We start from the raw sequence: 27,472 nt of genomic DNA, 5'->3' as shown, positions 1-27,472 counted from the left end.
TAAGTAAAAAAAGTGCTCTCAAATGTATATTTATGCTGTGAGTATGCTTGCAGTTTTGAGTGTGTTTATGTAAGAGTGTGTGTGTGTGCACATGTGTGCATGCGGATGTGTGCGTGTTTGTGTGTGTGTGTGTGAATATGTTTGCATGTGTAGGCAAAGTGTGTGTGTATACGTGAATTTGTGTGTATGTATAAACATATGTGTGAGTGAAAGTGAAGGTCAAGAGGCATTTGAAGCCACTTCCGGTACCCCAGGCCTTTTGGTGAATTGACGTCCATGACATCCCTCTACATTCTGCTTCTTGTAAAAGATCCTGAATCATATTGTGGGCTCTGACCTACAGTCTGTGCTCTTTTCCTTTCTAGATAGATCTCTAGATAGCCTTGTGCTTTACAAATCCACATACATACAACCTGCATACAAACTCAATATTTTCACAGACATTTAAAAAAAATGGCAAATTAAAAAATATAATTGTTCAATACCTGAAAATGACTCCGCTTGGCCAAGTGAATATCCGTAAGATATATAATATTCAACTCCATATACATAAATTGCAAATGTCTCCGACTGATGGGAAATTTCATGTTGCCCACCGATTTTTCCTAAATTCACTTCCCAACCTGTGAAGTCTTCCAGGTGCCGCACGGTCGGTCCATAATCACTTAGTGGTCTGTAGTCGAGAAGAAAGTCGGATGACGAGGAGGATGAGCGAGACACAATAAATAGGGAGTTGTAATAAAAGGCTTTGGTAACAAACTTGTAGTAGCTCCAAGGAAAGTTGCTGGGTGGAACGGTTGCTAAGAAAGGATCGAATGTGAATGGTAATGAACTGTAGCCGCCCTGGAAGAGATATCCGACCGTGATGGGCTCGGTCGCATTCACAAGCATCCCTGTTTGTAAGTCCATGCTGACGTGAGAACCAGGCTGAAGGCTGTACTGTAGGGTGGTGCTTTCAGTACGAAGAGTGACTGTGGTGTTTGGTTTTGCAGCGATGATGATAATACGGTCACTCACACCTTTAGTCATCAGTGGGAATACCACAAATTGTTTCCCCCAACTTTGCACAGGATATAGCTGTTCAATTAGAGTGTCACAAGCGCTGACAGGTGAGTTGTAACATGCACTACCACTAAAAACTGCCACAGGTGTTGAAGAAACAACTCTGGTGCCAGTCAGGTCATTAGTGTCACTGAGCAGAATGACCTCCTGTGGAGCCAGGGTGATGGTGACCATCTGTTTGTCCTGATATCTGATTCCATCAACGACTAAGGAGCCGGACACTGTAATATTGACTTGAGTCTCAACATCTTCGCCATTGCCAACAGCAAAATGGTTTCCAAACCTAACTATGGATGTGGCTGCAAAAACGAAGTACTCTGTGCCCAAGTCTTGTTTGGAGAGGCAGGTGAAGGCATCAGCAGTGTAGTCACCTATGTTAAACGCAATGACTGAAATATCTGCATCTGAGCTCACCGTCACCAGCTTCCTTGATCTTTCACCTGCAGTGAGCATGTAGTCTGAAGGTAGGACCACCTCTGTTGTGCTGTTCTTCGCCAGGAGCACAGTCTGATTGTAGGGCGGAGAGGGGACTGTGACCTGCACCATGCATGGCTCATCATAACTGCTCAGCTCTAGTGTGAGGGTGGCTGGAGTTTCATAATTTTGAGTGAAGACTACAATAAAACTTCTTCCTATATAGCCAGAAAGAATGCAAGGAAACAAAAAACAAATTTTTTAATGTGAGACCTTTCAATATGCAATATTTGTTTCTTGACAAAAAGGTGCATAATGATAACAAAAACATAAATGTAAGTAGATAAAAGTCTTCCACTTTTCATGTGTCCAGAGGTCTATTAGCCGTACTTTCGCTCTATCGAAAGACTGTTGAGTATATTTACTAAAGGCTCAGGCAACACATCTCAGCAACCAAAAATGCAGTGTTGCATGAAAGGGAAAGAACAGAATGGCAAAATATCCAAAGACATATGGTAGTATCCTTCTCTCTCCCTAATGCTGACACATACACCTTTTCACCATAGTACATAGTGTCTGCCATAGGTTTTGTACTGAAAGAGAACCCTTCCTTTTTTTTTTTTTTTTAGCAAGTAGCCATTTGCAGAAAACATATATATAAACCATGAATGCAGGCGAATAATAACAAAAAAAAGAGGAAGACAGAGCATTATACAATTTGATCCCACGGAGGATCATCTTAATGTATTGCAGATGTTTAGTGCTCAATAATAGCCCCCCAGATCTTCATACCCAGTCTCCGTTTCTGTAACCTTTTGATGGCATGAAGGCTAGTTTCCAGTTTACATACAGTATACAACCTTCCTCTCCACATTTCAAAGTTGGGAGGTTCTTTCTGCCGCCACAGTGATGCTATACATAGTCTAGCCACTGCAACAGCAATATCTTTTAAGTATCTAAATGTATACATTCCCTGTGCTACACACCATCTTCTAATACCCCCAGTAACATAGCTGTGGGGGTTATCACAATCTGTGCCCCTGTAACTTCCGTCAAGAAGGTCTGCATCAAATTAATTAATTGTTTCAGTTTCAGTTCTCGACATGGAGAGGACATATGGACTATGTCTGCCTGATCCATTCCACACCGAGTGCACTTATCGTCATTCACCCCCCCCCAAGCAAGCAGTTCTTGCAGGTGTGTAATACAAATTAAACATGGTCTTGTACTGGTGAGTTTTGAGACTAGAGGAGATTAAAAGTTTATCAGCTAATATGATAGATTCTTGTAGGATATTTCCTCCGAGGGACAGCCTGGTGTTCCATTTAGCATTCTGTTCCTCTACATCATTGTTTTGTATTTCAATAAGTGCTTGGTATAAAACCCAAATCCTCCCCCGTCCCTTTACTACCTCTAGTAAGTTATTTTTATGTGCTAGGCGTGAAACATCGCCTCTTTTACTCAAATAGTCACAAATCTAGCGTCTTAGTTGAAAAGTCTCCTTTAGGGAGATCATACTTAGACATTAACAAAGCGTATGTCCTAACACCACTGCTTTCTACTAAGGCTCCTAGAATCTGAATGCCTTTACATTTCCATCTATTCATAATACCATCCGAAAAAATAGAGGGAAGTAGAGCTGGAGTATCCGTGGGGGTGTAATAATTAATCCTACCAATCTGCAGATATCTCCGAATCTGAAGCCAAGCCTTATGAGCTGCCTGGACCACCTTGAAACCCGTTTTTTTGTAATAGCTGGACTCAAGAATCTTAAAAAAACTTCTCTCTGCTGTAGAATCCAATAATATCTTGAAAATATGCAGTATTTCATCTACAATTTCCTCTTTCTCCCCAACTAATAAGTTTCCCATATGTAGTAGTAAACATGCCCAATAGTAATACTGAAAATTCGGAACCGCCCAGCATCCTCGTACTTGCGGAAGGTCATAAATTTCATAGCTCAGCAGGGTTTACCCTGAGCCCACAAGAAGCCACTACATATAGATTGTAATTTCTGATTCTGTTTCCCTGCAATTTCTAGTGGGACCGCCCTGAAAAAAATAAAGGACCTTTGGGATAATATTCATTTTAAAGACATTACATCTTCCCAGCATTGACAAGTGTAGGCCTTTCATCCTATCTAATTACTTTTTAATCTTGTGTAACATAGGATCCCAATTGGATAGAACCATTGTGTCAAGGCACGCATTCAAACACCCCCCCAGATATGTTGCCTCCTTCAACACTCTCGGATCATTAAAGTGTGCTTGGTCTGTACATATAACCTGTGTCTTGGCCAAATGTAATGTATAGCCTGAGCTCATCCACTATATCTATGATAAGTATTCCGTTTCTAACAATGTGGTAGCAGGGTCCGGCAAAACTATTGCTATATCATCTGCGTACGCTAATATATTAACCCGCTTCTGCCTGAGACTCTTTAGTTGTGTATTTAGCCTATATTCCAGTAAGTTTAGGAGCCGGTTAATATATAACATAAATAATAGAGTAGAGCAGGGGCAGCCCTGTTGGGTACCCCTTGATATTACTATGGGGTCCAATTCAAGTCGCCACGCACAGACCGGCGAATTTGGGGATCTGCACATATTATTATTATTATTATTAAAAAAAATTATAAAGCGCGTAGTCACCCTTAGGTATCCCAGCGCTGAAGACCCTTACTTCTGTGGATTCGGCGTCGGAGGGGAGGGAAGGACAGAATTCAGCAGGGAGGGGATAAGAATTACGGAAACAGATGGGCTTTGAGCCGTTTCCTGAATCGTAGGTAGTTGGGTTCTTTTCTCAGGTCCCGGGGAAGAGCATTCCAGAGGTGCGCGGTATGAACCGAGAAGCGCCTTCCGCCCGAGCGGGCTTTCTTGAATCTGGGCAGAGTGATAAGGGCTTCCGTGTCTGATCGCAGGGGTCTAAGGGCTTTGTAGGGCTTTATGAATTTCCTCAGTATAGGAGGGCCTTGGTTCTGCAGTAGCTTATGTGCTAAGCAAAGGGCTTTGAAAGTTACGCGTTCCCTCACTGGAAGCCAGTGCAGGTGCTTAAGAGCCGGTTTGGCTGAAGCTCTGGCGGGGGTGTTGGTGAGGATCCGGGCTGCCGCATTCTGGATTTTCTGAAGTTTGCTTAAGGTTGCCTCGGGTGCACCCAGGTAGACTGCATTACTGTAGTCGAGCCTGGAGAGTATGAGGCCTTGAACAAGAAGTCTTTGGGATATGGGTGGAAGTAGGGGCAGGATCTTTCTCATAGATTTCAGTAGTCCGAAGCAGGTACCGGCTACTTTTTTTGCCTGCGTGGTGAATGAGAGATCAGTTTCGATCCATACTCCCAGGCTTTTTACTTCTTGTTTAGGGTCAGGGGGGGGACCTAGACAGGGTGGCCAGACGTCCATGGGGAAGATGGATCCTTTCTGACCCAGAAGGAGGATTTCCGTCTTTGATCCATTCAGTTTTAAATCTGAATTATTCATCCACCCTTGTGCATGCGTTAAGCAGTTGAATAGGTCCGCCGGTTGTTTACTGGGGTGGGAAAGGGAGACGACAAGTTGTGTGTCGTCCGCGTAACTAATGATGCTCACTCCGAACGGGGTGACGATCTCCTCCAATGGAGCCATGTATATATTAAACAGTGTGGGGCTCAGGGAGGAGCCCTGAGGAACCCCACACTGGAGGAGTGTTTCGGAGGAGCAGGTGTTATTTTCCCATATCTGAAAGGATCGCTGGGCCAGAAAGGAGGAGAGCCAGGAAAGAGCAGTACCTCCTACTCCTACCTTTTTGAGCCGTTTGATCAGGAGTTGGTGGTTGACGGTGTCGAAGGCCGCACTTAGGTCAAGGAGGATCACTGCCACTGATCCCCCTTCGTCCAGTAGTGCCCTGGCCTCCTCCACCGCCGCCAGGAGAGCGATGTCAGTGCCCTGTCCTGGGCGGAAACCAGTCTGCGAATTTTTTAGCAGGTTATTTGATTCCAGGAACTGGGAAAGTTTCTTGTTCACCAGTTTCTCGTCGATCTTGCTGGTTCCAGGGAGGAGGGATATTTGTCTGTAATTGGCCAAATCCCCTGGGTCCAGGGAGGGCTTCTTAAGGAGCGCTTTTACCGTTGCTGCTTTCCAGCTCGGGGGGACGGATCCCTGTTGGAATGAGGCATTAATCAGATGGGTGAGGGGGGGAGTGATAATGGGAGCTACTAAGAGCGCATATATACTTTATTTTAATCTAAAGTGTATCAAATTGTCTCTCTTGACCTTGTCCCTCGCAAGACGGGGGCGCTCAGCTCTACCCAGTCCATAAACATAGTTTTAACTGCCTGGATAAATCCAGTTCCGAACCAATGCCACCTCATAGTTGCCCATAAAAATTCCCAGGAGACACAGTCAAACGCTCTTCTGGTCTTTCTACTATATTGCCAATCAAATCCTCAATTGCTGTAATGGTATTTTTAGCCTCCTTTCATCTAATTTTCTTGGCCAAGCATCTACCAGTTGCCTCACAAAACTCATAACACTCTCTCCTGAAAAGATGATATTTCTTTGCTATGTCTTTGGCCCACTCCTCATTTATCCTGGCTTTACAGCATGTAACCTCAGTTTGTACCTGTGTAGTGTCAAGTTTCCCCTAAACCGCCTCTATCAACGCGTGTTCAGCACATTGTAACTTATCGTATAGCCCCAGTAAATGCTGCCTAAGTTATTTTTGTACATGTGACCCAAAGCTCAATATATCTTCCCGGAGCCCCACTTTCATAGCATGCCAAACTATGTCACATTTGGTGGAGTTTCAATTTATGGCTTAAAATTTGGTTAACCATTGTTGTTGACAAATAAATTCCTCATTTAATAATAACTTCCTATCAAAGGAAAATGTTCCTTGGAAGCGTGCCAGACCATACATTGTAACTTGTAAAAGAACAGGGTTATGATCCGAGGTAATTCAGGGAAAAATCTGTATATGTGCATCTATTAAATAAGTTTTGGTTACAAAAAAAGATTCCAACCTGGATAACTTTTGATGCGGGCAGGAGTAACGTGTGTTTCTTGGATCTGGATGTTTCAACCTAGACCATACATCAACTAAGCCATGTTTGTAAATAAGCTGTTGTAAGGCTTTAAAGACCCTAGGATTCCTGCCATAATATTTATCTCCCCCCGGCCCATGGGTCACTTCTCCCAATTGAATATTAAAGTACCCCGTCAATATCAAGGGAGTTGCCCAGGCAGCCAATTCTATATTCAAATATTCAATGACCTGAGTTTCATCATCATTCGAGCCATATACAGAACATATTGTAAATTTCTCATTAGCCACTACACACTCAATCATAGCTCAGCGATCATACTTGTCTGCTAGACTTTTAGTTACTTTTAATAAATTATTCTTGGTGAGGATAGCAACACCTCTGGTGGTAGTATCTTGAGAGGTACAAACTAGAAACTCATACCCTAACTCCTTTCGTATGTTATGTTTACTCCATGGAACTTGTGTCTCTTGGAGACAGACCACATCAGGGGACATATTCCTAATTTCTCATGCCACTCTTTGCCGTTTGGTCCTTTCATTAAGGCCTCACACATTAAATGTAAATACTAATAAAGATGCCATTTTTAGCCTGGTTCAGTACTACAGAAAACACTCCCTTTCTCTCTTAACAACATCTCTCTTCCTTTTATAAGTTCTGCACTAGCTTTTTTATAATTTTTACACTACCTTCCCCACCTCCTGTGGTAGCCACCCCCATCCCCACACCAACAGCCCACCCATCCTCCCCTCGAATGTCTCCTCTATCAGTGAAGGCCCCCTCTCCTACCCTCCCCAACTTAGAGGCTGGTAGACTCAACAGTCTACAGTGATGGAGAGCCTCGTAAAGAACACCTATCCCCTTTATCCCCCAGTTCACCAATACCCCCAAACCGTGTTTATTAATCAAAACAACTTAAAAAAAGCAAATAACTATAGGGTAATAGCCATGAACAAAAATCTAGAATACGGTTTAGCATGAACCTAGAGGACTACAAACATTCCTTCCTCTAGGGCTTAATGTCTTGTAAATTCTCTTTGGCTTTTAGCTCAGATGTAAATAAATCTTGTCTTATCTTTATATATTATTTTCACTTTGTCTGGATTTAAAAGAAATGCTTGTGCGCCTTTGTCCTGAAAGGGACTACTTAGCTGTCGTAGGTGCCACCTTTTTTCCACCGTAGCTTGCCAAAAATCTATATGAGCAAAACACTCAATTCTTGCCGCTCTTCCCTGTCTATCTGGCCTGGCCAGGTCATATAGAGCCTGTCTGGACAGAAGGTTGAATAAACATATCAGAATAGCTCCAGGTCTCGTATTAGATTAATTTGATCTCGCCTGATTCTTCAGCCGGAAGGGTAACCAATGGGCACGTTGAATCTCCATGTCCCATATCCACTGTGTCAGTTCCGGGAAGGCTTCAGTAAAAAGTCACCACATACTTCCTGGGTTCTGATCATTCAACCCCTTCAGGTACACCATGAATTCTTAAATTATGGCACCAGAGGTGATTTTCCATGTCCTCAAGCTTCCAGGATATATCCTTCCTCTGCGTCGTCAACGCATCCATGGCTGCTTTCTGTACAATCATTTCATCTTCAAGAGTCGAAGTTCGATTCTCGGCTTTAGAAATCCTTTCTGCGATCTCTGAACAGGATTTACCCACCTGCCGGATTAACTTTTGTAGTTTTCTACAAGCGCCTTGGGATTTTTGGCTTTTCGTCCGACTTTCTTCTATGTGCAACATCATTGTTTCATATATTACTGCTAGCGAAATTTCGCTTGTGCATTTTGATGTGCTGATCATGTCTCGTGCCCCCTCCTCCTAGTATACTCCCATAGTTGGCATCCTCACACTGCTTTTCCCCTGGGGGTTGTCCAGAGATGGCAGGCCTTTGTGGTATAGATAACATGGCAGGTAATTTTCTTTAGGTATTGTCCCGGAGCTAGATATCCTATTATGCTTTCCAGGGGTCTCCTCTTCCTGACTACTACTACTAGTTCAACTCCACTGCCTATTTGTTGTGCCAAGAGGGTTGTCAGATATCTGTAGTGATTCCTCCCCTTACGAGTTGGAATGATTTAAACCATCATTGCCATCTATTACTGGCAGCCTGTCCTCGAGTGCACTTAAGACCCCTACTTCTTGCATCTTGCCTGCTGACGCAACAGACACCATGTCTTCTTTTTTTTTAGTAGATCAGGTTTGTCATGAACAAAATGGGTGGCTGAATGGGAAAAGCCATGTATTGCTAAATAATGCAAACCCCTGCAAGGCGTTGCTTTGTATAACTTTCAGGCTAATTTCCAACACAAAATCAGCTTTGCACTGGAAAGTAAATTAGATAAAAAATGTGTGCCATTGTGCATCACTTTTATAATGGCAATACTGCACCAAATCTTAGTAAATATACCCATTTGTGTTAGTGGTAAAAGATGGTGCAAGCCCTCTTTACACCACAGAAAGAAGAATGTGATATTTAGAGGTGGGATGATATAATGACAAGTTATACTGCTCAAGGTACTCACAGAGCAATCAAATAGTAGCCTGGCTCTTACTTTGAGCACCACATCTCCTTTCCTAGCACTATAACATGGTGATGTGTCTCAACACTCCAACACCTTGGTTCTTAAAAGTAGACATCATTCTCAAATCTGAACTTGGAGCTCATGGCCGGGACCTAACTTGAATTGGGAGCTGTGTCCTGGCAGCTTGAAAATGACCAGCAGCAGTTTCATTTGCTTTAAGGAAGCAGTAGGCACAGGGCAATTAGATGCGTGTGACCTTGGGGAGATCTTTGGTCCTCACTGGTCACTAAATCATTATCCTATACTTGTTTCCCACTTTCTGATAATGGAAACACTAATAAGATGGAAGATCATTTGAAGTCATAAATCATGATCTACACAACCCTACTGCTCCTAATAAAACGTATGAGCCTGCATCACAAACATTTTTAAGTGCATTGGTGTGAGTTGCACCTACTCCTGAATTTCCAAGCTGCTGATGGAAACCAGATGCATAAATTGTTCTCTAGGCTTTTAATACAAATACGAGTTCAACTAACATTGAAAACTTTGAGCCTGTCTGTGCCAGAATTCCCAGCAAGCCATGTCACCATTTTCACCACGTTGGAGCACTAGGGCCTTAATTAAGGTTGGGCCGATGGGTATACCATCAGAAATGTGACAGGTATTCCATCTGATTTTTACATATGCAATAGGATAAAATGCACTTGCAATAAGGAGGACGGGATATCAGTCATGTTTGTGAAGGAGAAACTTGTCTTTCAAACTATAAATAAGGCCTGTATTTACTTTTCCAAACACTAATTGAGAAGTATTTGGCCCTAAGGGGGCGGAGCTTGCTTGCGACCAGGATGACGGCTTGAGCCCCAAGCTCCGTCTCACTGTGCTCATAATCCTACAATATCCTTCATTATTCAGCTGAAATCTGTCCGCAAAAGAGCGTCCTGGAGTGCGGAGGGGCGACGCTACTTGTAGGTGGAGAGCCGCCTGCGTTCGGTGGCGGGAGCCCGGAGTAGACCCGACGAGCGGCTCAGAGGAAGTGTGGGCCGCAGGCCCACAGACCACAGTGTGAGGAGAGGCTGAGCTGTGTCGCAGTGTGTGCGGCACCATCTGCGGCACTGGCCCGGTGATTGCCCGTCCTTGGGGAGTTAACTCCCCCGAGAGTGCTGTGCCCTGCGGCGGGCTCACCTGATGTGGCGTGCGAGGTTGGCCCCCTCCCCCTCCATCCCTGGGAGTGCCGAGAAAGTGAAAATGTCGTGAGGTGATGTCGGAGGCGGGGCCCGTTGACCACGGTGCTGCTCCCGGCATCTGCAGCCTCCGCCCCGGGTTCTGGAGTGTTGCGGGGCCCGCCGTGAGGCGTGGAGAGGAGAGCGGAGGCGAGAGAGCATGGAAGCATGAGTGTGGCGGAGCGAGAGGGCGGCCATAGGAGGTGGTTGCCCTGTGGTGGTGGCCCCAAACTGCGCACTGAGAGTCCAGGAGTGCGGGCAGCAAATGAACACTGGGCCCTTGAGGGCAACCCGGCGTACGACGTGGAGCACTGGTGATGCACAGAGCGAGACTTTGTGGAGGAGACAGCTGGCCTGACTGCATTCTCTGGACACCTGCGCTGGAGTGAAAAGACGAGAGCACCAGGAGGCCTGCGAATAGTGAGTCTGGTACCATGGGAGGGATCTGGTTGGCCCTCTGCCAGGCGTAGTTGTGCACCCCCCCCCGAACTCCCTGAGAGACTTACCTGTGCTTGAGTGATAGCGGGCAACAGTGCACCAGCGCTGGAGTCATAGCAGTGCCAGGGAGGCTCAACGAGGTGGAGTGCAGAACCAGTGTAGAGCGAGCTGCAGAGGGGCTGTGGAGCGGCAAGGAATAGTCGTCTGAGAGCAGGTGGGAGCTTGCAAGAAGCAGAAGTGTGCGGGCCATAGATACTGGCAAGAACAGAGGACCTGTGAGGTGCAGGAGAGAGGAACAGCAGCAGCCTCTGACAGGGCCTAGTGTCACTGGGGACTGGTAGCCACGTGAGGGGCCGCCCACAGACACAGTTGAAACGCACACTGGGAACGCACGCACCTGGCACGGAGAGTCAGACGCCATGGGTAGAGGAGATAAAACCCAAGCCAAACTGTCCTTTGAACAGAGATGCTCAAAGTCCCAGGACGCTGCTGAGGCGGCGAAAGAGAGAACGCAGACTGCGGAGAGTGTCACCGCAGGCACGGATATACGAAGCTTACTCATGGAGAGAGGTTTACAGAGCAGCATAGCGTCACTAGGCACGAAAATGGACGCACTAACCTATAGAATGGACAGATGCCGGAAAGGATCGACAAACATGCGGAGAGGCTGGATCTGGTGGAAAGAAGGATTACAGAAGTAGACTAAGCGAACACTGAGCTGGACACTGATCACAAAAAACTGAGGAAACTCATGCAAACCCTGCAGGATAAGACGGAGGACCTGGAAGCCCGCTCGCGACGCTGGAACCTGCGAATCACGGGCCTGCCAGAGACGACCTCTACCGGGAACATGGAACTGTTTGTAGAAAAGCTGCTAGTCATCTTGCTGCGAGAGGGTGTGTTCTCGCTGCTGTTTGTTGTGGGCGCACCGCTCGCTGGGCCCCCCCGCTGCGGCATGGGGCCCCGTCGCGCCCAATTATCGCAAAACTGCTTAATTATAGGGACAGGGCATTGCGCCTCCCTAGGGAGAAGGGGACACTGCGATACAAGGGCTCAGACATATCAATTTACCCGGACTTCATGGCTAGGGTGCAGGAAGCACGCAAGCATTTTGTCCCGTTGAAGAGGCAACTGTGCGACTTGGGCATCGATTACGCTATGCTGTACCCGGCAAACCAGCGGGTTAACAGGCAGGGTAAGTCTTACTTGTTCACTGACCCGAAGGCCTTACAGCAGGCATTGAAGGGGTGGTCAAAAGAACATCACAAAGACCCTGAGAGACTGTTGTCTGATGAAGCAGCTGGTGGCCCGCTTGATGACTGATACTGCAAATTCTTGCCACCAGTGGGGTAAGGTGGAGTGGGGGGAGTGAGAGGTAGAGGGCAGCGGCTCTGGAACAATTGGACCTGCTCTCCTCCTGCCAGGGAAGGGGGGAATGGGAGTTTGTGGACTTCTACATTGTAAGGTTTTATGGGACGGCACCACCTCTTGAATCATATAGTGCTTGAGTCATACTTGGGATAGGGTTGTTAGCGTGGGCTAACACTGATATAGTCCAGGCTTGAAGGCCGAGGGGGGAGGCACGTACGGGACACGCTTGTGAACAATGTTTGAAAGGACACCACGAGTAACTTTGGAGCAGAGTAATGCGAAAGAAATGGCACAGTGGGGGTGGGTGAGGGCAACTAGCAACACGCGAAAACGCTATAATAGAAAATGAAGCGACCCCTGCCCATGCATCCTGTGCAACACAGAAGTTTTAAGGGGGATATGTTTGTTGGGGAATTGGAGGGGAGGGGAGGGGAGGGGGGACCAAGGGCTCTGCTTGACCAGGTTGGGGGAGGTCAACTGTGGGTGGGAATGTTGAGAGTAGTGGGATGGTTGCAAGAAGTTGGGTGGGACTGTTGCAGGATTTATATGCAGTGCATGGTGCAGGTACACGCAGCGAACAAGTATACAGGATGACTAGTAACGGCAGGAATGGTGGAGGCGGCTGAGGCTCAGGTTCCCAAGTGAGTAGATAGTGTTAGAGAGCTCACATGGAATTTCAGGGTTCTTAATGACCACCGGAAGCTGTGAAAGGTCCTTCGCTACTTACACAGGCAGCATGTTGACATCGCCCTCCTTCAGGAGACCCATCTCCCGCAGAGGAGTGTGATGGTGCGCAGCAGAGGACTTGCGGGTTATGTTGCATCGGCGGGTTTCACTATGCATGCCAGGGGGTGCTTACATGGGTTAACCCCAAGTCAAAGTATACACTAGACTTGCGGAGGGCAGACACTGAAGGGCGTAATGTTATCTCTAGATGTAGAGGGCAAGGGTTGGACTTGGTGACAGTGAATGTATATGGTCCCAACTATGATTGCCCGGAGTTCTATGCATCGTTGGCAAGGGCTGCCCACAGTTGCCGCGGCACGTAGCTCATATGGGGAGGGGATCTGAATTTGGTTCGGGACCCGGCGCTGGACAGATTGGCAGGCCCCGTTCGGAGGCCCACTGCAGCTGCGCAAATGTTAGACAGCGTTAAAACCAGTTTAGACCTTGATGATGTGTGAAGAGTGCGCAACCTGGTACAGGGTGGCTACACACACTACTTGGCTTATCACAACATTCACACCCGTATAGACTACTGGTTGGCATCTACCTCCCTGCTGGGGCAGATACGGGAATGTAGGGTCCTCCCACGCACTCTCTCCGACCACTCTCCATTGCTGCTGGTCTTGACCACTCCGAAGAAATCAATTCAGCCATTTACGTGGCGCTTCTCGCCTTATTCGCTCCAGGATCCACTTTTTAAAGGGGAACTTGCTGACGCCATTGACGTGTACTTTGAGTCGAATATTGGCTCCCTGGACAACTTCCAAACAGTAAGGGAGGCATTTAAGCTGTATATTAGGGGCATAGTAATGTCCAAACACTTGGGGGTCCTCAAATCCATTAGACGAAGATTAACAGACTTGGAGAGACAATTAGGGTTGCTAGAGGAACGGCAGAGGAAAGACCACGTCAGTGAGTTAGATGAGGAGATTAAGGCACTGCTAGTAGAGTACCATGAGGGGGCGGACAGAGAGATCCAGCACATGGGAAAGTATGCGAAGACCCGCAGGTAAGGAGAGGGGGATAGGCCAAGCTCGGTCCTTGCAAGGGTGCTGAGGGGGAAGCGGGGTATAACGCAGGTTATTGAGGTGAAATCAGCAGAGGGGGTGATCCTCACAGATGAAGCAGATATAGCACATATGCCCCTAATATGCTCCATTCGTACCTCGTCTTGTTGGAATGCTTTCCAACAAGATGAGGTACGAATGGAGAAGGGAGGCCGCAAACTCTAAGTCAGAGCTGGAGAAATTCATAAAACTCAGGTGTCTAAGACAAATTGAAGGAAGACGCGGAAACACTTAAAAGTGCCCATCAAATAGCGCAATTATCAGAAGTATCCAGCCACAAGCTGCGTTTACATTTTTCTCTCAACCACGAGGTACCAGCTCTGCATCATTGTAAAATGGTGGCTCCTTTGACCTCTGCAAGAAAATAAAGGCACTTCATACTTAAAGGAATGGGTACGATATAGAATCACCCTGACATCCAACTAACCGTGCCTATCCTCTGGAAGGTGACGCGAATTAACACAAGAAGAAAACCTCAAATTGATTCATTGAGACTGAAAGAACTCCATTTCTTTATAAGAACTTTGTCCTGATGAAGGTGCTATAACCAAACCGAAACGCTGCGTCGACAACTTTGTATTTTTAACTGTTCTTCATGTGTATTGACACAATTTTAACTGTATCTTATGGCACTTGAATTGTGTACGAAAGTACTGTTTTTTAACATTGAATAAATTGTAAATTTTTGCAAATATCATTTTAAATTGTTTTTTTGATCATATTTTTCTAGCATTGTGGTTTATTAGAAATGTGTTCATAGCATTAATGGGTTTATGAGTTTTGAAGGTTTGCACTGTACATGCTTTTCCAAGTTTGGAAACATAGGGACTTTTTCTTAATACTACTTAGTGTGCGATGGCATACTGTGTCGAACGCTGCTGAGAGATCCAGGAGGATGAGGGCAGCTGCTTCCCCGTTGTCAAGCAGGGTTCTGATGTCGTCGGTAGCTGCGATGAGGGTGTCTCGGTGCTGTGGTTAGCTCGGAAACCGGATTGTGAGGGGTCGAGGGATCCGTTTGTCTCGAGGAAGGTGGCGAGTTGCATGTTGGCGGTCTTCTCGATGACTTTGGCAGGAAAAGGGAGGGGTGAGATGGGGCGGAAGTTCTTGAGGTCCGTGGGGTCTGCGGTGGGTTTCTTCAGGAGGGCGCTGAGTTCGGCATGTTTCCAGCTCTCCGGGAAGGTGGCGGTGGCGAAGGAGATGTTGATGATGTCCCGGAGTTGGGGTGCGATGATGGAGTCAGCCTTGTTGAAGATGTGGTGAGGACAGGGATCGGTTGGTGATCCGGAGTGGATGGTGTTCATCGTGTGGGTGGTGTCTTAGGTGCTGACCGGGATCCAGTTGCAGACGGTGGTGGTCAGGGGCGCTGGTTCGTTGGTTGGGTGCGTGGTCTGTGCGCCGAAGCTGCTGTGTATGTCGGCGATCTTGCGGTGGAAGAACGAGGCGAGTGAGTCGCAGAGGTCTTGCGAGAGTGTGATGTCATTGTTGCAGGCGCTGGGGTTGGAAAGCTCTTTGACGATGCTGATGAGTTCCTTGCAGTTGTGGGTGTTGTTGTCCAGTCGTTCTTTGAATGTTGCCCTTTTGGTGGTGCGGATCAGCTGGTGGTGTATGCGGGTTGTGGAAAAGTAAATTTTGCCTTGCCATATGTGCCTACGTGTTCCCCATCCTATGTCATATGTGCATGATCGATATGCATATATCCCCCTATGATCGATTAAAGACGCAATTATAGTTGTGTCCAACTCTAGTATGCCAGTTTCCAGCTCTCGTGAAAGCAACGAGTATTAGGCCTATGTTGCCACGTTTACAGTGTGCACGTTAATTCACCGCATTGTCCCCGTTTCTAGGCCTCAAAAGGGCCCGGACACCAGATTCAAGCTCCAGTCTCCTGAACCCACTCCGAGGAGCGATACAGCCCCCACCTGCATCCCTGACCCTTCACTTACTTCCTTTCGCGCAGCGCGGTGCCTGGCCTGGCTCTGCCTGCCTGTCTGCCAAGAGTATGTTATGCTTCTAGTTATCAGTCCAGTTCTCCTCCTTTGCATTCCTAAGCTACTGAACCGCATCAACAGTTTCAGCCATGGTCTAGTCTTTCTGTCTCCATGCAAGAGAAATACTGTATTAATATTCATAGAATATTCATAGCATACGCAATACATGTAGAATGAATGCATGCACCAGTCTTAGTGTCAAGTAGCCTTTGCCCTGATAACTTTTGGATTCTATCAACATGTACTCCAAACACCAGATACCAGATATGCTATAGGTACATGTCGTCCTGACACCGCAGACTTTAGTCTCCTCTTCTAGCGCAGAAGTCATAGCCCCCAGTTCTCCCAGGTAACACGTCACGTCATTGCCCGTTTGCGCGCACCACTAGGTTAAAGGTCCCAGCTGCCTCTCAGGTAGCCCCCTCCATGTTTCCGCCCCATTCATGACACTTCTGTGACGTTTCTCATCACATGTCTCAGTGCACGCCCCGTACACGCCTTCTTCTTCCACCCATGTGTTCTTATCTTACGTTTGTCATAAGTTACGCCTACTGTATGTAATGTATTTGAAATGTCTTACTATATATATGCTGCACTGTCGATGAAATGGTGCAGCTGCCTTCCTTTTCATTTTATTTCAGGCTGTCCCGTTCCAGTCCCTTCCCTTTTGCCTGAATAAATCCTTCTGACTCGGACACATCGGATCCTGCCTCTTATTTATTGAGCTATCTGTTATTGTTAATGTAATTCAAAAATAGTCCCGGTATTATTTATTTCTTGAGGGCTGTCATGTTTTCTGTAGTCTGGTTGTGGCGCCAGGCTTTCTCGAGGGTGCGGCAGTTTTTCGTGGAGTTACTGGATGTGGTCACAATTGCTCAAAGTTTATGAAGTAGCCAGAAGCAGTTTGATCAATTGTTGGAATTGCATCAGGATTTGTTGAAATCTTAGTTTGCTCTCATCGAGGCATGTTGAATTAAACATCAGTATTTGGTCTTATTGCAACTTGTGTGTTATTTTGAGTGTGATTTTGAAGATGAACTTCGAGGCATGAGAAACAAGTTTCATAGCATTGTTGCATATTCCTTCATTACGTACAGTAGGCTCTTCGAACGGGATGAGACTTTCTGTTTGAACTTCTTGAAATGTAGCGAGAGGAGGGCATCTGCTACTTTGGAGTCCATGAGCCCTACTACTTAGTATCGGCCACATAGTATGGTTTGATTACATCAATTGAGACAAATCTTTCCTCCTTTTTTCCATCAAGAGGTGGTAGAAGTACAGTCCTTATTCCTTGAACTGCTACTTCGATGTGTCCTGGATTCATTTAGATCCTGTAAAACAGCCAAAAAATCATGGATATCAAATGATTTCTAATCTGCCACTGCGCCATCACAATCACGATCTGGTACCCACATTTGTGTCCCAAATAGGACCTCGTAAGGATTGACACCCCTAGAGAACTTCCTGGCTGGTTATTGAGACCTCAGTGTACCCCATATAAATTATTGGCCCAATCACCGCCCCTGCCTAAAACCCTAGCTGTTATTGTTTGCTTTAGGTCTCGGTTTTTCCTTTCCACAACCAAATTTCCCTCAGGATGGTATGGGGAGGAGTCCCGCTATGCTACGCCCGTACTTTCCATAGCGTTTTTGTAAGCCCGAGAGCTAAACACCGGGCCACAGTCAGAATGTAACGTGCCAACTGCATATGTCCTATAAAGACTAGCAAATCTTTGATAAGAGTTTGATGCCATACCGATAGTAATCTTCAGCATGAATCCACTGCAAACATGATATACTTGTAGGCCCCATCTGATTGTAAGAGGCACCAGAGGTCTAGATACACACAAGCGAAAGGTTTATCTGATTTTAATAAGGGTGTCTGTGTTGGCGTGTTATGGTGGAGCCTTTCATCTGCTGGCATATGTCACATTTCAAGACATAGTCTTTAGTTTGCTTTGTTATACCTATCCACCAGTAGAGCTGTTTCAATAATACAATAGTCGCTGTAATGCCTTTGGTGCTGCAATAATCAAATCTTGCCTATAATCCATATTTGGTGATTGTGGTAAATAAATAAATAATACCTCTATTTTTGAATGGATAAATGAATAACAGATAGCTCAATAAATAAGAGTCAAGATTCGAGGTAGTAGGAGTTTTGCAGGTTTATTACAGCATAAAGGACAGGAACAGGACAACCTGCACAGGAATAGGATGGCAGGGCCCGGCAGGGGGGCCCCGACAGCTGCCGGGCAGGATCTGGGATGAGCGCGCTAACATTTAATAACAATACACGAACATATATACTAAAACAGTTGCATTACAATACATATGATAGGCGGAGCAGTGGGTGTGGTCAATAGCAGTCGCGAAAGATAAGGGTGAAAATGGGTGTAACAGGGGCGTATACATAGACATGTGATGCAAGCGTAACAGAATATGTCATAAATGGGGCGGAAACATGGAGGGGGCTACCTAAGGAGCCGGGACCTCTAACCTGATGGTGCGCGCAAGCTGGCAATGATGTGTTACTAGGAGAAGCTGGGGGCTACGAACTCTGTGCTAGGAGCAGAGACTGAAGTCTGGAGAGTCAGGGCAACATGTACCTAAACAGTATCTAGTATCTGATGTTTAGAGAACATGTTGATATAAACTAGAAGTCAGGAGGGGAAAGGCTAACTTGATTCTAAGACTGGAGCATGCATTATTCTACATGTAGTGCGTGATGAAGAATATTAAATGACCATAAATACAGTATTTCTCTTACATGGAGACGTAGAGGCTAGACAATGACGGAAACTATTGATGCGGTTCAGTAGCTTAAGAATGCAGAGAAGGAGGGCTGGACTGATAACTAGAATCATAACATACTCTTGGCAGACTCAGAGGCAGAGCCAGGCTGAGCCGGGCACTGTGAGGCAGGAAGTAAGTGAAGGGTCAGGGATACAGGTGGGGGCTGTATCGCTCCTCAGCGAGGGCTTCAGGAGACAGGAGCTGAATCTGGTGTCCGGGCCCTTTTGAGGCCTAGAAACGGGGACTTTACAATGGAATAACGTGCACACTGAGAAACGTGGCAACGTAACTTTAAATAGGCCTGATATTCGTAGTATTCACGAGAACTGGAAACTGGCATACTAGAGATGGACACAACTATAATTGCGTCTTTAATCGAACATGGTGAATACATATGCATATCAATCATGCACACATAACATATGATGGATGACACGTAGGGACACAGAACATGGCAAAATGTACTTTTCCACATTCCCTCCTTGTCACTACATTTCCATCAGGAAACATCAATATTCATGATACCATCTATCATTTCATACAGCATCAATTGTTCGTCTTGAATTTTCTTGGAACGGGATTTAGAACGGGACTTGGGACTAGGAATACAAGAGGTAGCACTAATGCCGCAAATCGCAGGGCCACATTGTATACAGAGGCAGCAACTGAATATGATCGCTACTGCAATACCTAGAAAGGACAAGACTTTCCATCCCCAGGCGGAAATTATATTCCAGAACCAACCGGACCATGTCCAGGTGCCTGGGTCTTGGTGTAACAGATGGGCAATTTTATGGAGTCTGGTTATAGCTGAATAAACAGACGGCGCGTTATTTGGAATGAAAATGCAGCAACTAGATCCGATGACTCTACAGGCCCCGCCCCTATCGGCCAATATGACGTCAAGGACGAGACGATTCTGTAAAACGACAAATCTCATAGCAGATTGCTCTTCGGTTAAGTTACCTAGAGCAGAGGCAGTCTCATTTACTACAGCTTCAAGGGTTCTGGTTAACCTACGGATTAGCTTACTGTTCTGGATAGGGCCTATAAAGAAGAAGAAACCTCTATTGAAATCTGTATACTGTTCTAGAGCAGTTTCAGTATAATCGACAATTGGGGACTCAATCTCCCTTCTATGTCTAAGGTGTACTAGATGTGTGTTTCTATGATAATCAGATGGGGCTAGGAAAACTGGTGGCAGTAGGAAGGCAATGTAACATGTTCCCTCCCAATCGAGGGGCAGACGAACATATGCGGTCTGACCACAAATAAAATAAGAATGACGTGAAGCTTTGAAAATAGATTTCCCATTGTCCCTATACTTGATAATAGTAGTACAATCACTATGTCCTACATGTACGGAACCATTATTTCGGACACATAATTTGCCTTTGACTGGTAGTACCGAAATAGCAGGTAAGTCTGGAGTAGTATCAGACTGAACATTCAGGACCATAAAATTCGAAGAATAATTACCTAGATTGTAAACTTCGTTTTCTAGATCTAACCCTGTTCTGTGGGGAAGACCTTGCTTGTCTGGAAAACATGTACTGTTAAGAAAAGACATATCTGTTGAGGATGACGTTAACGTGGACCATGCTCCACACGAACCATTATGAGAAAATGGATAAGGAAAGAGTGGCAGAACTCCCTTCGGTGTCTGGAAAGGGGGGAGTCGACCACACACCCAACAATTAGTGGCATTGCTGGTCTGGTGTGAATAATGTAACATGCGGATAAAAGAATTGTTACGCATAGCGAGGCGATAAGAGAGTTCATGAGGAGGCAGATCACTAAACGTGTGCTCTACTGTAACATTAGAAGACTTATTTACATGAGAAACTGGAAAATACAAGTAGAATGCATAACTGGTGCAGGCAATCATAATGCTGAGAAATAATATGAAACTTAGAAAAACGATACATCGGATTGAGTTTTGACTAACTCTCTCACTATGGGGGTCTATTTTATACATGTCAGAAACCGGTCTAACCGTTTCACCTAGGGGAGGACTTAGACAATCAAACTGGCTGACTTATTTTACTAGACCTTAGTTTTAATTTATACTCCTGTTGCGGAGTTGTCTCTAACAGGGAGGGTGCAATATCATTGTCTTTTGCGGGACAGTCCTTAAGAATAGTACTTTGGCAGTCCTTTAAATCCTCGGAAATGTTCTTTGAAACTGGTTTCAATCCATTAAATTTCTTGATGTGCGAAAGATGCACCCAGCCTTTGCGTCCCTCCAACTTCACGGCTGTACGGGTGGCCAGGAGGACCTGTCGGGGCTCCTTCCAGCGGGGCTCCAGCGGACTTGAACGATCAAAGTTTCGCACTAAGACCATGGATCCGGGAACGATTTCATGCGGTGCCACCTCGGTATTGTCTGGAAATGCGGCGGCAACCTGTGAACGACAAGAGTTGAGGGCAGACATCAAGGAAGCTAGGTAATCTGTCAGCATATTACTTGAAACATCGGTAATACTTCGAGGTCTAGGAGTACCCCACATGTTAGGGGGGCGGCCGAAAACGACCTCATACGGGGACAGACCTGATCTGGAATGTGCGACCATGCGCATATAGAACAGGGCAACTGGCAGAGCTATTAGCCAGTCCACACCTTTCTCTTGACAAACCTTTGCAATTCGAATTTTCAGGGTCTGATTATGTCTCTCTACGAGACCAGCTGCTTCAGGATGGCGTACACAATGGAACTTCCACTGGTACCCTAACAAAAGGGACACGTGTTTCATTAGCTCGGATGAGAATGGCTGGCCGTTATCAGAATATACGACTCTAGGGAGTCCGTAACGGGGGAAGAACTCACGAACCAACTGCTTGGCAGTAGTCGTGGCTGTGTAATCTGGAACTGGATATGCCTCCGTCCACCTGGACAAAGCGCATACAACTACAAGGACATACTTGAAACCTCGACATCGCTCCATCTGAATGTAATCCATCTGGAGGACTTCAAAAGGGTGGTCAGGGGGCTGGAATCCCCCTTGTTCCACCGGGACACTTTTACCTGGATTAAACTGGCAACATATCATACAGGTACGGACTTTCTGCTTGGCTGCAGCTCGCAAATGCTTGTTGAACCAAATGTTCTGGATACTGTCTAACATAGCTCTTTCTCCTAAATGTGCTGGACTATGTGCGGTATTGATAATGTTCCAAACAAAAGAGAGAGTAAGGGAGTTCGTTCACCCAAAAGTGAACTAGAGACTTCTCCTATTCCCCTGGGAGGAGATATGGCAAAAACAAAGAAAGGAGTATCCACTATGATTTTGAAGAACAGACGTATCTGGAGGATCGGTTCTTGGCAAAAAGAAGGAAATTCATCCTTTTGATAGAAACCCCTCACTCACCACCTAGTGGTGACATGCTTCATCATTGGGGTCCACCTTGGCGTCCTAGCGACACCAAGGTGTGCTACAACACCTGGACTACAGTGGAGCGGGTTGTGGCTGTAGGTGCAAAAAAATGTTAAAAATTGTCCTGGTTGTACTCAGAAAAAGTAATTTTATTTTTAGAGCAACTGAACAATGTTTTAAAATTAATACTGGCGAGATCCTGGTAGGGAGGGTTACGACCCAGGGATCTCTATATGTGTTGAGTGGTCAACATGTTTCTACCATAAGGGCTATTGCCCGGTATTCGTCAGGACCAGAAAAAACAGGTGGACAGGGGGTGCGTGCTCCCTAAAAAGCACACCCGTCCTTGATCCCCTGTGTGCCTACTGGCAAAAATTGCCAGTGGTGAGTGCCGCTCAATAAAATAAGTGAGCTGGCGGGTAAAAAAAGAGACCTGTAAGGAGAGAAGAGTGGATAAAGAACAATCAGGTATTGAGTGATAGACTTACTCTCCTGTAACGTCGTGCAGTCTCTCAGTGCAATTGATATATAGTGCCAAATGAAGTGGATGGTTCTCCAGATATACGTAATACCGAGGTGGGGTGATACTAGTCAACATCTATGGCAAAGGGTAGGTGCACGCAAGTTGCATGCAGTGCTAGCACGACCCTGGGGGGGTTTTGAGTATTAGGTGTAAAATACTTGTGCTACACGGAACAGGTCTGTCACGTGGTGCCTGGGCTACTCGCTGGATATTAAATGCCAGGGCGGAACCTTTTCCATTACAGTTGAAAGTAAGGTGAAGTGAATTAGGGCATAGATGTAACTCGGTAGTGCTATATACATTTGTCAGCAACTGACTCAAACGTGTAAGTGAATAACATTAAATCAACAGACAAGAACAAACATACATGTAACACTGAAGGACACACTTAAGTTCAGAATGACTTGGGAATATGCTTACTCCAATATGAGTACTCTGGGCTTCAACGGGCAGGGCGTAGGGTCAATGCCTGTATAATAACAACTTCTGTAAGAGACAAACAGTGCGCGAGCGTTGTAAATCTCTGCGCCGCTCAGGACGCTATGTGGGTGGTGGGCGGCGCCCTCGTGGACCCGGTACGTGGATGTGTATCCGGGGCTTGGTATCATGAATCTACTTACAGTTTCAGGCAGGTAAGATCAGAGTCGACCTACTCCTCGCGTCCACTGCTCGGCTAGTAATTCCGATGGCAGCTGGACGTGGTAAAGAGGAGTCGACCGCTTCCGGGTTTGGGCGCGGCCTGGGCGTGTAGGGGGCGGGGCTAGCAGTACGCGGTGGCGTGCTGTCGGTAGCTAGGCTACCGTGAGGATACAGCCAGCAGGTTAGGTAGTATCACAACACATAGCAGGGTCGGTTGGCTCGCGGGGTAGCTCCGCAGTGCTGGAAAGAAAACGAAGCGTGGGGTGCACGCCAGGACTTACATAGTGGAAACAGATATTTACGCAGCAAGTGGTTGTGGACAATTATAATTTACACTGCGTTTGGACTGAAGACCTGTGTCTAATCACTGGTAAATTAAGTGCCTCACTGTCAAAAGGAGCCTTATTACAAGGTTGCTAAGGGTGATATATTAAATGAACAAATTAAACCTGCTGGATCAAGTGGGAAAAAGGCCCAACGCTGGGGCGTCTGAGCGGTTCAGTGGGGCCAAGGTGATTAATGCTATGGTATTTCGTAGTGTGAGGAACAATAAGCTAAGCGCTCAGTGGAGCAAAGCTTAGGAATATAATAAGAGTATCAGGTGGCAGAGCTCTGTTGTTAATTCTTGGTCTTGGTGGCCCTAGGGATAGAGTCTCATTTCAGGACCGAGTTCCATGGGATATTGTCGTTGAGCCCAATTTTATGGGAGGAAAGACGATAGATCCATCGCTGCTCTTTTTCAAAAAGTCGTGCTTGTGCATTGGGACCTGGTTGGATTTGCTCAATTACAGTCCATCTCATGTCGTTGGGTGTGTGATGGGCTGTGAGAAAGTGATCAGTGAGCCTGGTGTTCGTTTTTTTGCATCGAATTGTGCTACGATGTTCCGCTATTCGTTGCTTGACCTTTCTTGTCGTCATGCCCACATAGGGCTTGTCACAGCTACATCGGATGAGGTAGATCACAAAAGTGCTGTTACAGTTAGTGTGTGATCTTTGTTGCCAGACTTTGCCTTCCTCAAGGTTCAGAGTTTTGGTGTTGTTCGTGAGGTGACAGACGCTGCAATCACCACATCTGGAATGTCCGGTCACTGGGGGAAGGCCCCAAGCGTTGGTGATGGTTTGGTCGGTTGTCACCATGTCCATTCTAGGTCTGGTGTTTACCAAGGTGTCTTTTAGGCTCCGTGCTTTTTTATAAGAAAAAAGTGGTTTGTCCCAATTGTGATTTCCAGTGTTCAGTATTTGCCAATGTTTTCTGATACTTTTACTGACCTGGTTTGACACCGCATTATATGTGGTCACGCATGTAAGTGGAATCTCTTCCTCTGTTCTTGGTGTGTCCTCTAGGAGGGCTTGTCTTGGCTGATTTCTGGCCCTTTTCTGACATCTCCTTGTGATTTTCTCAGGGTATCCTCGGTTAGTTAGTTTCTCCGTCAGGTCTGCTGCCTGTGTTTTGTAGTCCTGCAACTCGCTGCAGTTCCTCCTAAGTCTGAGATACTGGCCGTAAGGTAAATTTTCCCTCAGGGGGCGAGGATGGAAACTATCAAATCTCAGCAGGTTGTTCTTAGCGGTGGGCTTAAAGTGGGTTTTAGTCTTGAGCTTGTCAGTGTCTCTTTCGATCTCAATGTCAAGGAAGACCATTTTGTCTTTGTCCACATTATGTGTGAACCTCAGGTTAGGGTCACACGTGTTAAGCCACCTGATGAACTCCATTAGTGTTTCTTGCGGTGTAATCTGGAACTGGATATGCCTCCGTCCACCTGGACAAAGCGCATACAACTACAAGGACATACTTGAAACCTCGACATCGCTCCATCTGAATGTAATCCATCTGGAGGACTTCAAAAGGGTGGTCAGGGGGCTGGAATCCCCCTTGTTCCACCGGGACACTTTTACCTGGATTAAACTGGCAACATATCATACAGGTACGGACTTTCTGCTTGGCTGCAGCTCGCAAATGCTTGTTGAACCAAATGTTCTGGATACTGTCTAACATAGCTCTTTCTCCTAAATGTGCTGGACTATGTGCGGTATTGATAATGACTTGAACCATAGAGTCGGGGAGAAACCATGTGGCTCTACCCTTCGTTAACCATCCTTGATCTGTCTGGACCCCTCCTTGTTCGGACCATTTCTTGATTTCATTGGGAGTAGCATGTAACTGGATATCTATGACATCTTGAGTAGGGTCCTTAACTGTCATACATGTAGTCGGATCTGGAGTGTGTGTCGGTGTCTTATTAACTGGAATGTCTGGAGTCTGAGCTGTAAGCTTGGCTGTGCGATCTGCTAGATCATTACCTTGAGAAATAGTGTCAGTAACTTTCGTATGTGCTTTGCACTTCATGATAGCAATGGATGTCGGTAAGTGTATTGCATCTAACAGAGCTTGAATAAGGAGACCATGCTGAATCTTGGTTCCATGAGAAGTCATGAAACCTCTCTCCTGCCAGAGCACTCCAAAGTCGTGTACGACTCCAAATGCGTAGCGTGAATCTGTGTAAACATTAACTTTCAGGTTCTTAGCGTGTATGCAGGCTTGTGTCAGAGCAACTAGCTCCGCCGCTTGAGCAGACAGGGTGTCAATACGGTGTGTCTCTATAACTTCAGTGTCAGTAGTCACTGCATACGCGGCTACTAGTTCTCCTGTACTTGTTCTCATACATGAACCATCCACATAAAGTGTCAGGTCGGGATCTGGTAATGGAATATCTGTCAGATCTTGTCTTGGCTTAGTCATAATGTTAACTACTTCCACACAGTCGTGTGTGGCAGGATTTGAATTAACTGACGGTAACAGTGTTGCAGGATTTAGAACGTTGCAGCGTCTGATTTCTATGTGTGGCTGGAACAGTGTCAGTTCATAACCTGTTAAACGTGCAATTGTCAAGTGCTGAGTCTGTGTTCGGTTTAAAAGAACTTCCACGGAGTGTGGAACTTGTACTGTCAAGGAATGTCCTAATACTATGGAATCACTTTGTCTGATAGCTAGTGCTGTGGCTGCAACTGACTTGAGGCACGCAGGCAGAGCCTGGGCTACTGGATCTAATGTGCTCGAAAAATAAGCACAAGGCTTGTATTGTCCTGCTTGATCTTGTGTGAGAACTGATAATGCTGTACCTTCACGTTCAGTGACGAAAAGTGTAAAAGGCTTACTGTAGTTCGGTGTAGCTAGAACTGGAGCTTGGCATAAGGCTTTCTTTAACTCATTGAAACTAAGTGTATGTTCAGATGTCCAAGGGAGAACAGTCGATACGGCTGCCTCCTGTGTTGTTAACTGTATCAGTGGTTTGGCTAGGAATGCATACTGAGGAATCCATTGTCTGCAATAAGAAGTAAGGCCGATAAAAGCACGTACCTCCTTCTGGGTCTTTGGCTGAGGAAGACTCGCTATTAACTGGATACGGTCTGGTGTCAACTGCCTACCCCACTTGGACAGCAAGTGGCCTAAGTAGATCACTTGCTGGACACAGAATTGAAGCTTCGAAGGGGACACCTTGTGCCCCATCTCGGCCAGGAAATACAAGACTGTAAGTGAGGCTTGCTCGCAAGCACGTTCAGAACGGGCTGTGATTAGGAGATCATCGACATACTGGAGCAGGGCAGTGTCAGTTGGCATGTGAATGTTGTCTAGTTGTCTCTTGAGTGCTTGACTGTAAATACTAGGACTTTCTGTGAAACCTTGAGGAGCGCGCGTGAACATATAGCTCCTTCCATTTAAACAAAATCCGAAAAGAAACTGGCTGTCTGGATGAATGGGGACACTGAAAAACGCGTTCTTGAGGTCTATGACTGTAAAAAATGAGGCTTCGGAATCAATGGCTGTCAATAGGGAAGAGATATCTGGGACAACTGGGTACTGGGGAATAATGCATTTATTAAGTTCTCGAAGGTCAATCACTAATCGATATACTGGAGGTGCATTTGGATCAGTACGTTTCATGACTGGAATGATCGGAGAATTACATACATTGGAGTCGGTCTCCACAATTACTCCCTGAGCCATGAGCTCGTCAATAATTTTGGATAAGGCTGTTACAGCCTCAGGTGGCAATCTGTACTGTCTGATTCGTGGTAACACTACACCTGGCTTGAGAGTCACACGATGGGGTGTGATTTGCATAAAGCCAACATCAGTTGGACCTTGCGCCCATAGATGCTGCGGAACATTAGACAATCTTGGATCAAAATCTCGTAATACATAGTGACCCTTGAAGTCCTGTAGGAACAATCGTATTCCCTCTGGGGAACAGCATATAACTGCACCTAATTCTTTCAGTGTTTTAATGCCTAATAGATTTTCTGGAC

At 46.0% G+C, this 27,472-nt stretch overlaps 1 protein-coding gene across 1 annotated transcript in view; it reads right to left on the bottom strand.

The window, feature by feature from the left end:
* LOC144827873 (uncharacterized) overlaps positions 1-27,472 on the bottom strand; it is a 448,943-nt gene that overhangs the window by 218,050 nt on the left and 203,421 nt on the right. Inside the window, exon 6 of the mRNA XM_078686037.1 lies at positions 486-1,694. Within this exon, the coding sequence (XP_078542163.1) occupies positions 486-1,694 (1,209 nt within the window). The remainder of the gene's footprint in view (positions 1-485; positions 1,695-27,472) is intronic.

Source organism: Lissotriton helveticus, chromosome 4_1 (genome assembly GCF_964261635.1).
Source record: "Lissotriton helveticus chromosome 4_1, aLisHel1.1, whole genome shotgun sequence".
NCBI lineage: Eukaryota > Metazoa > Chordata > Amphibia > Caudata > Salamandridae > Lissotriton > Lissotriton helveticus.
The sequence above is the reverse complement of the archived record's forward strand: the minus strand, read 5'-3'. Positions and strand labels throughout refer to the sequence as shown.